The sequence below is a fragment of the Varanus komodoensis genome, unplaced genomic scaffold (assembly GCF_004798865.1).
Source record: "Varanus komodoensis strain SLA01 unplaced genomic scaffold, ASM479886v1 scaffold9, whole genome shotgun sequence".
Lineage (NCBI taxonomy): Eukaryota > Metazoa > Chordata > Lepidosauria > Squamata > Varanidae > Varanus > Varanus komodoensis.
Genome location: NW_025336598.1, coordinates 37,671,572 through 37,686,068, shown reverse-complemented (window position 1 = coordinate 37,686,068; position 14,497 = coordinate 37,671,572). Strand labels below are relative to the sequence as shown.

The 14,497-nt window shown below is 44.5% G+C and overlaps 1 protein-coding gene across 14 annotated transcripts in view; it reads left to right on the top strand.

The window, feature by feature from the left end:
• The window catches only part of FMNL2 (formin like 2), a 279,853-nt gene that overhangs the window by 176,969 nt on the left and 88,387 nt on the right, over positions 1-14,497 (top strand). For all 14 annotated transcript variants that reach the window (XR_006413533.1, XM_044418182.1, XM_044418181.1 and 11 more), the window contains exons 3-4: positions 10,158-10,238; positions 12,101-12,177. Coding sequence is in view for 13 of the 14 variants with exons in the window: in XM_044418182.1 (XP_044274117.1) it covers positions 10,158-10,238; positions 12,101-12,177 (158 nt within the window). In the remaining variant the exon portion in view is untranslated. The remainder of the gene's footprint in view (positions 1-10,157; positions 10,239-12,100; positions 12,178-14,497) is intronic.

Sequence of the window (14,497 nt, the reverse complement as noted above, 5' to 3'; positions counted from 1 at the left end):
GTGGTTTGAAGCTTCATCTGCATAGCAAGGGAGTGTGTCTGAAAGCATTGCTAGTATGTATTCAGAGCGGATCCCAGGAGTGTATTTAGTCTTAGCAGTGATTGGAAAACTCCAGCAAAAGCCAAGACTTTCAGAATTCTTCATTTGCAGACTGAAATGAAACAAAATCAGTTGGAGCCATGCTAAAGGGTTGAGGGAATGGCTTACTGACAGTTGTAAAGAAGTTTGAGTGAATTCGATTCCCGTTAGAGTAATGTCCTTTCTACAGCTGTTAGTTTCAGGGAACGAGATCTGTCTGCTTAAGAGAAGTTGGCAAGAAAATGATGCTTGTGTTCTATGAGTGTCTAACGAATGATTGCATTTTACACATTAAATGCAATGAGCAGCTTCCTGAATGGTTGGTCAAATGTATGACTAGAGGACAATGTATGATGCTTCCCATGTCTTCTGTTAGCTGCTTCAGAGATAAATCTCACACAGTAATGGCTCGTTCTTATTCATAAGAGCAGGCCTGACCTTTGAGAAGTTTGCAGAACTGCCCTTTGCTCAAGTGGGCAGGCATTTGAGTGAATGGCGTAGGCTGTGATACGGCCAATAGAAATTTCATGGCTGTGGCAGCACTTTTTCCAACTGCCTGCTCATAGAAATGGATATGGAAGTCTTGAACCACAAGGCACACTGAAGGCTAGGATTGTTACCCTGTTTCCCGAAAACAAGACCTAACTGGAAAATCAGTCCTAGCATGATTTTTCAGGATGCTCGTAATATAAGCCCTACCCAAAAAATAAGCCCCAGTTAAGATAGTCAGCCAGACAGATGCATTTAGTACATCCCTTGCAAGAGAATTAGGGGTTTGGAGAGTTATGATGATGTTCCAGAAGAAGATGACATGACTGTATTTGAATAAATGTAGATTTTTGTACATGAATAAATGTAGATTGTTGTACATGAAAAATAAGACATCACCTGAAAATAAGCCCTAGTGCGTCTTTTGGAGCAAAAATTAATATAAGACCTGGTCTTATTTTTGGGGAAATACGGTAGCATTTGATTATTTCCAGACTGCAACCGAACATGAGATCAAGAAGCGGTCAAGAAGCCACTCTGGATTTTGACCACATGTAGGCATCCATGTGTAAGCAGCAGCCGCTTTCTGTGTGACCCTGGGAGCCCTGCCCACTGTTTGCCCCCAGTGGATCAGCTGTCAGCTTCAGGGATAAGCAGCTGAGGAAGAGCAACCTTGATCAGGACAGTTGTGGGAGGTGAGGGCAAGGGGAGGCTTTAAAGCAATCCCAAGGCAGTGAAAATTGTTTAAACCTTTCCAGTTCTGCATTCTGAGATGTGGGATGGCAGGACGCATGTGCACCCATGTGTAGTCAAACTGACCACCTACTGCTGCATGTAGCCCTCTTATTTTCGAGAATAACACCGATAACATTTCTATAACGTGCTGCTTTATGTGTGCACTGAAAGAAAAAAAAAGTGAGCTTTTTTTTGCTTTGCTTGCTGCTCTAGTGCTCATTTTGCTTATACAAGTTAGATATTATATGCGTTAGAGGTATGCATTCATTTTCCTGTTTTAAAATGTACACAAACTGGAAACATTTTGTAAACAGTTACAAAACTCCTATGTGTTTTGTATCTTCATGAGTATCTTCCTGCTGGCATAGGTAGGTGCCTTTCAGCACTCTCCACAGCCGCCTTTTGCGGAAACCTATGAAATCCTGGCGATTTACTGGATGTTGACATTCACTCCCTGCTTAATATGCTTTTGATTCTTCATCGTGGCCTCTGTGCATCACACATATGGGTGCTGCGCCTGCGCAGTGCCTAGGCTGGAAGATGAGAAAGCTAACGGTTTTTGGCGGGAAAACGCTCTGCTCCCCTCCCCCCTGCAGTATAAATAGAGCGGTGCGTCCGCCATTTTACGCAGTCTCTGAGACCGCCGTTCGCTGTGCCTCGTGCCTGCTCGTTTCTTGCTTAGATCTCGCTCCTTTACGGTTATCTTGTTCAACATACCTTTTCCTCGTTATATATCCCAGTTTCTCTTTCCCTTGTTGTAGTTCCTCTGTTCATTCTTTCTCTAAAAAAAACCAACAAAAAATATTACTTACCCTCTGTACTATCATCTCTTTTTCCTTTTCGCGATGGCACAGTGGGCGGCATTCCGCAAGTGTAGTGAGTGTGGCTCCAAAATGTCTCCCGCGGACCCACACGACTTATGCCTCCTCTGCCTCGGCGAGGGGCATAGGACCGATAAGTGCGGGCATTGCCTGGCCTTTACCAAACAAGCCAGGAAGAATAGGGAGAATCATCTCTGCAAGTTACTTTGGGACCAGGCCTTGCTTCAGTCTGACCAGCTGGTCTCAAGGCCTACCCCCTCCTCGGCTGCACTGCCTCAGCGCTCCACCTCTATCCCGGCCACGCCCCCTAAGCACCCCGCCTCAACTTCGGCTGCACCACCGCAGCACCCTTTGAATGAAGGCGCTGCTCCAATGGAAGCGCAACAGCTGCCTTCTGCTCCAGCCAAACTAAAGGAGAAGCATAAGCATTCAGAGCTGGAAAGGCTCTCCGACCATAAGAAGCCGAGGAAAGAAAAGGTGGCTAAGGCAGCCCACAAGGGCAAGAAACCCGATCGCCCCAAACACCGAGGCTCAGGTTCGTCGGGGTTCTCAGTACTGACTGTCGCCACGGTACTGACTCCCTCGGGACTGGCCCTGCAGTCCGCAATGCAGGTGACACTACCGGGATCCCCCAGGCCTGTTCTTTGGCCTGAGAACGTGTCTCCTCCACAGGAGCCACTGCTTAGGGAGTCCATCTCTGATGGAGAAATTAGAGATTCTCCGCCGAGGCAACGCTCCCTGATGCCAGTGCCTGCTGTTGGGCCACCTGAGGGACCAGACTCTCCTCGGCGTAGGAGCCGTTTGTCAGAGCGCCATGCAGATGACTGGGCTATGCATGGCTATGGTGGCTATCCTGCCTGGAGTGGACTCCATCCATATGCCTTTTTTCCTCCGTACCGTCGCTTGCCGTCGATCCTGAGAGAGGCACCGCCCACTTCTGGCCATACGGAACGCAGACCTCCACCATCTCCTGAAAGCTCTTCGTCCAGTGAGCATTATCGCTACCATCAAGACTCGGACGAGTCGGAAGTAGACTCCATGTCTCTGGACGTGGCTATTACTTCCCAAGACCCGGGATCCCCGGATGAGCCCCATGTTTCTTTCTTGGAGCTGGTTTCTCGTCTAGTCCGGTCACTGGAGATAGAGGCCTACCACTGCCCCGGGCCCAGCACAGACTGGTTTTATGACATTGTCCGAGGGGAGCAATCTGCCACCGTTGCCTTACCATTGATTACCATTCTTCGCCAGGCAATGGTTCAGCCCTGGGACCAACTGGCTCAGCTGCAGGCGATGTCTTGCTGGTACGAATCTATGTACCGGATCTGAGAGGATGACATCCCATTCCTGCTGCGCCACCTGAAGCCTAATTCGGTGGTGGTCGAGTCATCCCAGGGCAGGGAGGTTCGGGGACGTACAACACCCCAAGATAAGGAAGGGAGGGAGGTCGACATGATTGTGCGCTGGGTCTACGCGGCTGCAGGACTCAGTTTGCATATTTCAAATTATGAGGCTACACTGGCACGTTACCAGTACTTCATTATGCAGAAGCTGGAAAACGTCGTCTCCTCCCTCCCGGACCAGCAGGCAGACCTAGCCAAGGTCTTCTTAAACGAAGCGAAGCAGGTGGCCATTCAACAGTTGTCTACCGTGAGACATCACGTAAACACTGATTCTCGGGCCATGGTCAATGCTATCTCCCTCCGACGACATGTGTGGCTCAGGAACTGCAATTTCTCTGAGGAAATGAAGAGGAGGATAGAAGAAATGCCATTCGATGGCTCTGGCCGCTTCCACGCAAAGACCGATCAGAAACTCAAAGCCATCCATGAGTCCCGTATGACGGCGCGTTGAATGGAACTCCCACAAGCAAAACGTAAGTGGCCATGGTCCAGACCCTACGGATGCCAGCAATATCAGCCTCGCCAGCAGTTCCACCAGTGCCAGCAACGTAGAAGGCAACAGCCTCAACAGCGCTTCTCCCAGGGCTATAGGCGGTTCGACACCGAGAAACGTCCCTGTTGATGGTCCCGGCAAACCAATTCATCTCTCCACCTCCCACCTTCCCCTCTCCCCTTTGGGAGTCAGCTCCAAAGCTGACTTCCCATTTGGGAGGCCATTACATCTGATAGGTGGGTGCTGTCCATCATTCAGCTTGGATATAGAATAGAATTTGACATCATTCCACCATCGAACCCTATCTGATTTACACCGCCATCTTCGGTTCTGTGCGATGAAGTCCTTCACCTTCTTCATAGGGGAGCAATTCGACAACTCTCTCGCACTGATGGACTACACAGATTCTATTCTAGATATTTTACAGTCCCCAAACAGGACGGTGGTCTTCGACCTATCCTGGAACTAAGAGGAGTTAATAGATATATCAAACCGAGGAAGTTCTGGATGACCACTTTACAGAATACTCTTCCGTTGCTGAGGGAAGGGGATTGGTTCGCCTCATTGGACTTGAAGGATGCGTATTTTCATATTTCTATCCATCCTTCCCATAGACGCTTCCTTTGTTTTACTGTCAGATCCGATATTTTCAAATTCAGTGTTCTACCATTCGGACTGGCTACGGCACCGAGAGTCTTTACAAAGTGCATGGCCCCGACTTGCGCCCACCTACGGCTCCGGGGTATACAGGTCTACCCCTATTTAGATGATTGGCTAATTGTGTCATGGACTAAAGACAACCTTTTAGTGGCTGTCCATGTGACTTGTGCTTTACTTGATGACCTCGGACTCTGTATTAATCTTAAGAAATCGTCACTTATTCCCGCGTAGGTCATTGATTTCATCGGAGCATGTATTGACTCCACCCTGCTAAGAGCGTTCCTTCCTCTGTCCCGCAGGGCCACCCTGTGTACGCACATCCATCGGATTCGACGACAGTTCAAGCCATCACTATACAAAGATTGTTGGGACACATGGCAGCCTCAATGGCCATTGGGCCGCACACAAGGCTCAGGCTCCTTCCGCTCCAGTTATTTTTCAACAACTCATTCCATCTGCAGTGGGATCTACAAACCAAGCTTCTGCAGATTCCATCTTCGATCCTTCACACCCTGACGTGGTGGACTATTTCACGCAACCTATCTGTAGGCTTTCCGTTCCGCCCACCCCAACCAACAGTGACAGTGTACACTGATGCGTCTCTCATCGGATGGGGTGCGACATGTGCAGGACTTCGGGTCCAAGGGGCATGGACCTGACGGGAAGCGGCAAGGCATATCAACTTCCTCAAGCTTCTAGCGATTTTCAATGCTCTCAAATATTTTGAAACCGTCTTACACTGCCAAGTTGTACAGATTGCGTCCGACAGCATAGCTGCTGTTTTCTATGTCAACAAACAGGGTGGGACAAAGTCACCTCTCCTGGCCCGTTTGTCAATGCAAATCTGGGACTGGTGCATTGCTTGGGACATCACGATGCTGGTGGTTCATCTTGCGGGAACCGACAATGTAGAAGCCGATGCACTGAGCCGACAGATGTCAACTACCGATGAATGGGAGTTGGATCAAGTGGTTTGCAACCAGCTGTTCCAGTTATGGGGACAACCGGATATAGACTTGTTCGCGAGCCGGTTGAACAGGGTGTGCGAACTGTTCTGCTCCAGAGCGGGGCTGGGACTGGACTCGAGGGGAGATGCCCTAACGATCGACTGGAACAACCTGTTCTTCTACGCATTCCCTCCAATCCCACTCCTCATGAGGGTAGTGTCGAAGATCGTGCACGACAATGCCACAGGAATTCTGATAACCCCATGGTGGCCAAGGCAACCCTGGTTCACCACTTTCCTCACTCAGTCCAGAGGAGTTTTTTGACAACTTCCACTTGTTCCTCATCTGTTAACACAACACAATGGAACAGTCGGACACCCGGACCTACTCTCGCTGAAACTAACAGCATGGTGCTTCCGATAGATCTGAATTTTCCATCGGCTCCGTTGCCGTCCCAATCAACTCCTCCCTTAGAACCGTCAAGGTCCATTTCGGGATGATAGTGTTATCCTCGGATATCCAAGCAATTCTCGATTCTGCACTACGACCTTCCACACGCAAATCGTATTCAGCAAAGTGGAGAAGATTCTCTTCCTTTGCCAATGCCCGTTTCTTCTCTCCAGAGTCGGCTTCAATCAAGAATATTTTGCAATTTCTATTCGACCTTCATCGCTCGGGACTCAAGCCTTCATCTATAAAGATCTATACGGCTGCTATCTCGCATTTTCATGGCAGCATCCAGGGGTCGTCTGTTTTTTCTCAACCCCTGATTAGCCGTTTCCTTAAAGGGCTACAAAATTTGCACCCGTCAGTTCGACCTGTTATGCCGACGTGGGGTCTTTCTGTTGTACTTCAGGCCCTTACAAAACCTCCATTTGAACCTTTGACAACAGTGGATTTATGCCTACTTTACGCCATGGAATTTATGCCATGGAAAACTGCCTTCCTTGTTGTAGTTACTTCAGCCAGAAGAGCCAGTGAACTGTGTGCTTTATGCATAGACCCACCGTTCTTGAACTTTCACAAGGAAAAAGTCATTCTCTGAATGGACGCCGAGTTTCTTCCCAAGGTGGCTACACCATTTCATTTGAACCAAGACATCGTCCTCCCTGCATTTTTTCCATCTCCGTCCACTCCAATTGAGCGCTCTCTCCATACGCTGGATGTTAGGCGCTGTCTAGCCTTTTACAGGTCTCGCACAGAAGCGTTCAGGAATTCCAATAGACTTTTTGTCAAGTATGCTGATCATGACAAGGGCTCTCCAGTCTCATCTCAGCGACTGTCCAAATGGATTGTGCAGACCATAGTCCTAGCATATCAATTGGCAAAGCTTGACTTACCCTCACTTCGAGGGGGCATTCTACGCGAGCAGTAGCGACTTCGTCGGCCTTTGCAGCAGGGGTTCCAATTCAGGATATTTGCAAGGCTGCAACTTGGGCTGCTCCATGTACTTTCGCCAAGCATTATCGGCTTGATGTACGCGCAAGAAGGGATTGTTCCTTTGGTAGAGCTGTGCTCTCTGTCATTCTTCACCGACGACACCTTCCCTCCTCCAAGTCTGGTAAGCTTGCTAATCACCCATATGTGTGATGCACAGAGGCCACGACGAAGAAGAGCAGGTTGCTTACCTGTAACTGATGTTCTTTGAGTGGCCATCTGTGCATTCACACAACCCACCCGCCGGCCCCGCATGGTGTCAGTGAGTGGACTGTTTTTCTTACTATCGGTTCCATGTTATTCCTACAGTACCGATTTTTCTTGCTGTGATGCTGTTTTTCGAATGTTAGGGGGCGAACGTCGGTCTTCAAGACTGAGTAAATGGCGGACACTCTGCTCTATACTGCAGGGGGGAGGGGAGCGGAGCGTTTTCCCGCCAAAAACCATTAGCTTTCTAATCTTCCAGCCTAGGCACTTCGCAGGCACAGCACCCATATGTGTGAATGCACAGATGGCCACTCGAAGAACATCAGTTACAGGTAAGCAACCTGCTCTTTTCTGTTGTATTTCTTCATATGGGTAATATGCAATCTTAGAGCATAGTATGCCTGCATGCTTGTATTTCATGTACAGTATTATTCTTTATATATGTTTGTATATATCCCCCCTTTCCTTCAAGGAACCCCAGGCAACTTGCGTGATCATCTTGCTTTTCATTTTGTCCTCACAACAACCCTGTGAGGTAGATTGGTCTGTGAATGACTGACTCACTCAAGGTCACCCAGTGAGCCTCATGGCTGAGTGAGGGCTAGAACTCAGACCTCTTGAGACTCAGTTTAGTGCCTTAACCAGTATACCATACTGGCTTTTACATGAAAGCAAACTACTGAGAGTTCTTTGATGTATGGAAACATTCACATAGGGTTAAAGATGAAATTCTGTAACAAAGTAAAAGGCACATACATTATAATGGATGCCAACAGGTGCAGATGTAAGTGGGTATTAAATACTGTATAATTTGTGACTCATTCGTTGCATTAAGGAAATAATAAGAGCTCTGTTTCAATCTTCAGATAGGGTGTGATTAACAATATTTACTCTTTACAGAGTGCTCATGGCGGGTCGATAGAAATACGATAAACCTATTAATGTGCAGGAAGTGTCTGTTGACATAAACAGAATGTGTAATTGTAATTTGGTATTCTGAATTTAATGCATATGTACAGAAGATAAGCAAACAGTTAAGAAGTGTTAACAGAGAAGTGGCATACATTGTAATAATATGTAATTATAAAATTAGCATATAAACAAAGAGAAAGCTTTTAGATAGCCTTAGTGATAGGGCCAAGAAAGCAAATCTTATTATAGGAAATGGTTCATGTTTTTTGCCTTTCTGGAGTTGGGCATTCTTGAGGCAGAAAACTGTTTGCTTTGTAGCAGCATGTTTTAGAGCATTAAGACAAGAATTAAACTCGCATCTCCAACTCACGCCTGTTGACTTGGAAGTGAGTTCTGTTGAGTGCAGTGGACTTAACCTCAACTTATGTGTGCGTAGCAGGCTTGGTCCCACAAGCATATAGGTGTTTAAGGTGGGGTGTTACGCTGCAGCCACACATTGTCATAATAACCTTCAACAACCTGAGAACTAACTTAGGGGACAGCATTTTGTTATAGCACTATGGGGAAGCTTTATTGAGCTGGCAATAACCACTGATTCCTGATGTGATGCATAGTTAAGATTGTAGAAACAACAATACTGAGTGAATAAGATCTATGACTGCCGCTGGATTCCCCTGCATGTAACAAAGTGGTTTAATAGTCATCTCCTCTCTAGGATAGGGAAGGTAAGGGTGCTTGCCCTGCTTTAGGACAGAGGAGCACTAGATGTATACAGCAGGATTCTAATCATCTTCTCAAATTACAATTCCTGGTGTTCATTTTTTGCAGCAGAAAGTGGATGGCCTTTCATTGGATTTTCAGAACAGTTACATAGCAAATAAAAGCACTTTTCTGATTGAATATTGAATATTTTCTTTGCTTATGGATGCTATTTTCTTATTTTTCTCAATGTCTTTTTTCCTTCTATATCATATTCTTGTAGTTCATTTTCAAGACAATTGTCAAGCATTAAAGTAAGCAAGAGAGATTTAAAAAAGAACAGAGAAGATGGGAGAAAAAGAGCAGAACAGACTAACATAGGGTCATTTCTCCCTTATTTAAACCTTTGTCTCATTGTACAAATACTGGCATATTGCAGGCAACCTTTTTTTGAAGGTAGTGATTTGGGTAATTAGTCCTTGTACTTGGGAGGAATGCTAGAATCTCTTTTAAAAACAAGAGCTTTAGAGTAAGGAAATGGAGTCCCCCCCCCCCCGAATGATTATAAAACAATTAACAACCATGAAGAGGCTGCTGCCAGGAAAATACTCAGAATTAGTCATTTTAATATCAATTTCAGTAGATCAAAGTTGAAAGTTTTCAGTTACAGTCGTAATATACAAGAACAAAAAAAGAAATACAGTGTAAGGCAGCCTTCCCCAAGAAGATGCAGCCCCACTGTCCAGTTAGCATGGCTGGTGGTTAGAGATGATGAGACTTGTAGTTGAAAACATCTGGCAAGCACCCAGTTGTGGAAGGTAGGAAGTCATATAAAGTAGAAGCTCGTAATGACTCCCATGAGAGTGATTTTGAGTCATGCTGCTGCTCCATCTCCTGCTTCCTGGTTTTCAGAATGCAAAACCTGAAAAGTTACAAGCTGAAGTTGAGAACACCAGTATCCATAATCTTGTTTTCTCTCAGTCACTCTTCTGTGTTCTTCACAAAACACATTGTTACTCTACGGGATGAAATGACAGAGGAAGTGGTACTGCTAACTTGCAGAACCGTAGCTTATTTTTAATTATGGTATGCTTAATTTTTCAAGAGCACTTGGTCTCCTGGTCCTTTATTGCAATTTTCAATGTGTAAATAACATAAAACTAAAATATTATTTAAATAGTGAAAAGCAATGAAGTGTGACATATTTAATTATGGTGCATAGCTGTAATACATATCTGGTATCTATTTGAATGGCTAATGATGCTCATCTTCCTTGCAGGAAAGATTTCAAGTCAAGAATCCTCCCCATACATATATACAGAAATTAAAAGGCTACCTTGATCCAGCTGTAACAAGGAAGGTAAGATGTTGTCTTCTCACTTTAGACCAGTTTATAAAACCAGCCTAGTAGGTGTGAGAAATTTTCGTGGGGCTCTTGTACCACTTTTTACTGGCGATGGTGGCAGCAGGTGGTGATTGGAATGTAATCTGTGTTTGGATGCTGTCTGTCTCCTCCATAAACCTGAAACATAATTCCTCGTGCACAGAAAATTTGTGTGTTAGGGGGCATTTTATGGTTCTCCTTGTTTGAAAGTGTGCATGCTTTATGGCAGTTACCTTGTATACAGAAAGTCTGATGGAACTGCATTCTGTATAAGAGGGAATACATATTGACAAGGACCAGTTTAGGAAAAATTTGAATCGACTTATTTTATTACTGCTATGTTACACATAGTTGAAGAAGGCTGCCTAAGATCTTTTCACTACAAACATTGCCTAAAGTACGCAAAGACATGAGGTAGAGTTATAGATGTGGTTGGAAGAGATGCAAGGGAGGAAGTAGAAGAAAGGACAACTAAGGGAATGGACAAGGCAAGTTGGCTGTTGATGCAGCATGTCCCTTTTCGCTCCTTACCATCTGGAAGCATGGAAGTGCCGAGAAGTGTATGGAATTTTTCTTGGGATGCAGCATTCACACATACACTCTTCTCTCCCTGTTCCCTCTAAAAGACATGTAGCCAGAAGTGATACAGTCCAGGAAAAATTGGACTGCCTGATTCCACTGATAGCATATATAAGTAGGCCAGGTCTCTGTGCCTGTGCCCCTCTCCCTCTCCCAGTTGGCCATACGGAGGCACAGCTAAGACTTAGAAATGCTTCTTACAGCACTCTTGTTTTAAAGTGAAAGTTCAGTCCATCATATGGCTGAAGGCTGTCTTTTCGGCTCACTAGGCAAAGAATTGATGGGTATTACAAATCCTGTGGGGGCCGGCATAAGATGAAGTTTTACTGATGTTGAGTGAAATGGCCCACCGCATTGTTTATGGGTTACAGAACAGAGCGCACCTGGGCCTCAAGTTCAAATCCAACAATGACTTTTAAGTACCTGAAAGAGTTTATGCTCAGGTGACCAAGGTTTTCATCTGCAGTGTAAGTGGTCATATGTAGACGTAAGTTCCTTCAGTTACTCTGCATGAATAACAGTCAGGATGGTTTGACTGGGGAAAAGCATTCAGATAAAAGATAGATTCTAATTTCTAAATGTCTTGGGCATGTTGTACATTTGTTTTTCACTTTCATTTTATTGATTTCATTTCTGTACCACTGATAGCTGGAGCTCTGTACGGCATTTACAAAGAAGAAAACCTTTGAAAATATATTATAAAAGTCATATACATACAAATATATATGCATGCAACATAGAAGGATGCACATATTCTAAAAACAATTTTGAAAAAGTACCATCAAGAGCAATTCAAGATCTGATTAAAACTTTATCATATTCTGCCAAATGCCGGAGAGAAGAAAATGTCTTGAATCGGTGCCTGGGAGGTCATTCCATGAATTGGGAAGGGGCCATCCCTGAGAAGGACCTGTCTCTGGAGGAGTAATGTGGAGAAAGGCCTTAGATGAGAAATGTAGTATATGAATATGCTAATGCCAGGAGAGGCACTCTATGCAGTGTTGCAGTCCTGCACTTTGTAAGGATTTGTAAGTCCAGCCCAGGATATATTAAAATATTATCCATATTTAACTTTTCAGTACAAAAGTTATTTTTAAAGTATATTCTTCTGCTTGTCTGATCAGCATGGAGTTCTTCAGGATTTTTATCTTAATGTGTTTCAATGTCTTTAAAGATTTTTTTGTCTTTTTTCAGTCATGTATCATGTTTTGTTAATCTAAGTTACACTCAAGTATTATTTTGTCCCTTGAAAATTGCAGAAATTTAGGAGAAGAGTTCAAGAATCTACACAAGTATTACGAGAACTAGAAATTTCTTTGAGAACCAATCACATTGGGTAAGAATTTGTTTTTCTTTAATGACATTTTGGGTAATGGCATTGGGCGTAGGCCATGCAATATTAGTAATTTCCTTAGCCCAGTTGTGCCAGTTATTCAAATTAAAAAGAAATAGCCTAGGAAAAGAGTTGCCTAACTCCTTTTCCCTAGAAAGGGGGCACTTTCTGACCAGCAGTTGGGATTGTTTTGAAACAGTTCCTGGTGGTGCTTTAAACTGTGGGTTCAGAGGAGATGTTTACTGCACTGGAGCTCAAGCCCCATCATTGCTTTGCACCCAAAGCTTTTGGACAGGTTACTTACTTCACCATGCCTCTGATGCCAACCACACAAATTGCCAAATGTACCCATGGTCCAAAAAGTTGCCAACCCCTGTTCTGTACTCGTGTAAAGTACTGGTCTGACCTAGAATACCGTGGGAACTCTTGTGGTGGGGAAGGGTCTTTGCGGATGGCTTGGGTCCCATCTAACCCTGTAAATGCTGACCTGCTCAGTGCAGCCTGCAAGGTTCCCTGGGATGCGACTTAGAAAGTGCTGCTATGCAAAATGCCCTCTGCACCTCTCCCTCAGTTCAGTGCCACTTTGCAAAACTGGTTTTATATACATACTGTTTTGCCCAGGCAGTGAGGATTTAGAGGCAGGCAATTCAGCAACTGCAGTGTTGCTTGGAAGGAGAGCTGCATTTTAAGTACATGTGCATCCCTCAAGCAGATTGTTCATAAGCTGTTTCTCTTAAATGTATTAGTTCTCTTTCTCCTTGTTTCCTCACCTTTTGCAAAGCCCGTTTGAAGTGAAATTGACCATGACATACCAAAGTTAGGCTGAATATTTCTAATATATTGTTGGCGAGAGGCAAATGTATAAGCGGTATTTTTGAGATGACGTGCCAGCAAAGTCTGTAAGCAATTGCAGGAGTTTTGTCATCACTTAAAGAGCAGACCTGAGGAATATTTCCCAACCCTAGTGTTCTGTAGAAGTTGTCAGCATGAAATCGTCCTTTTTCCTTTTAAAGAACTAACCTCTTTAAAATACCAGCCAAAATGTATGAAAATTCCAAATGAAATTTATTACCTAATGTTAGCAATCCAGATGTTGGTTGTGAGTGACCATAGCCAATCACTTCTGCTAAGTTCTTTGGACTCTGACTGATGTGAAAATGAAGGGATCAGTGTAACTATTTGCTGGAGAGACTTGTTTGTATGGAACAATGTTGATGAATTGTTTTCTTTGCTGCCTATTTTTTTGTATATATTAGAGCTCTCAATATAATACTATATTTATTCTCCCGGGGCTTCATTTTGAGTAAACAAGGGTTGGCAGGCGTGGTGAACCTTTTTCAGTCCGAGTACCACAGTCAGTTTTGAGTCACTCTTGGGGGGTGGGAGCTGCACTTCAGTGTTGGGAGGGGGGAACCAATACAGTATCTTTAGTTTAAGTCTATTTTAGCTAAAAGTGCTGCCAGACACGGACCCCTTGGAGAGGCATGTCAATGTTTTAGAACGGGGGAAAGATGCAAAAGCTGGAAATGGGGTATACAGAACAACTGTTGAGGTTATTGTCAGGAAACTGGGTACAGGGTTAGAGTCTACATGCAGACTCTGGAGCACAAGGAGTTCCTAGGTTGTGGCAACTTGTGATTTTACCAGTTGAAAACATGTCTGTACAGTGTAAAGGAAAGGGTTACTTCATCGTTTCCTTTCAACCTGAAAAACCAATGAATGAATCAATGCTGGGTCATTATTTGGCAAGTGGTAATGAACTTGCTTGGTGTGAAGTTGGCATGCAAAGCAGCTTTCTGACTGTTCAGTCCTGGGTCTATCTTAACCATCCAAAACATGAAAATTCCACTGAGCTCTGTGGGGTTTTTGTCCAAGTAAACAAGGATAGCATTAAGCTGAAATTTTTGGATGTGAAAACATAAGTTTAAAAGCAAGGTTAGTTTGACATGACATGTTGCTTGGCCCTGACTATATTGTTTACAGAGTGGAGAAACAGTGTCATGAAATCAATTTTATTCAGATAAAAATAGATGGAGATACCAGGTGTGCAACCCTGAGATCCTTTGAGTACAAACAGAGAAGTAAACAAGCGAACAATAAATGCAACTGCTATAATGAAGTGTTGAAGAATACATGATCTCTGGTATTAGGAATATCAGGCCATTGGCCTGTCTTGGGCAGTTTCGCCTACTGGAAAGAGCTCCTCAGAGTTTCAGTCAAAGAATTTCTCAGCTTTATTCAGAGATGTCAGGAAGCGAACATGACCAGTGTCACTGAGTGACATGACCAGAGACACTGAGCTATAGCCCTTCTCCTGCTTACT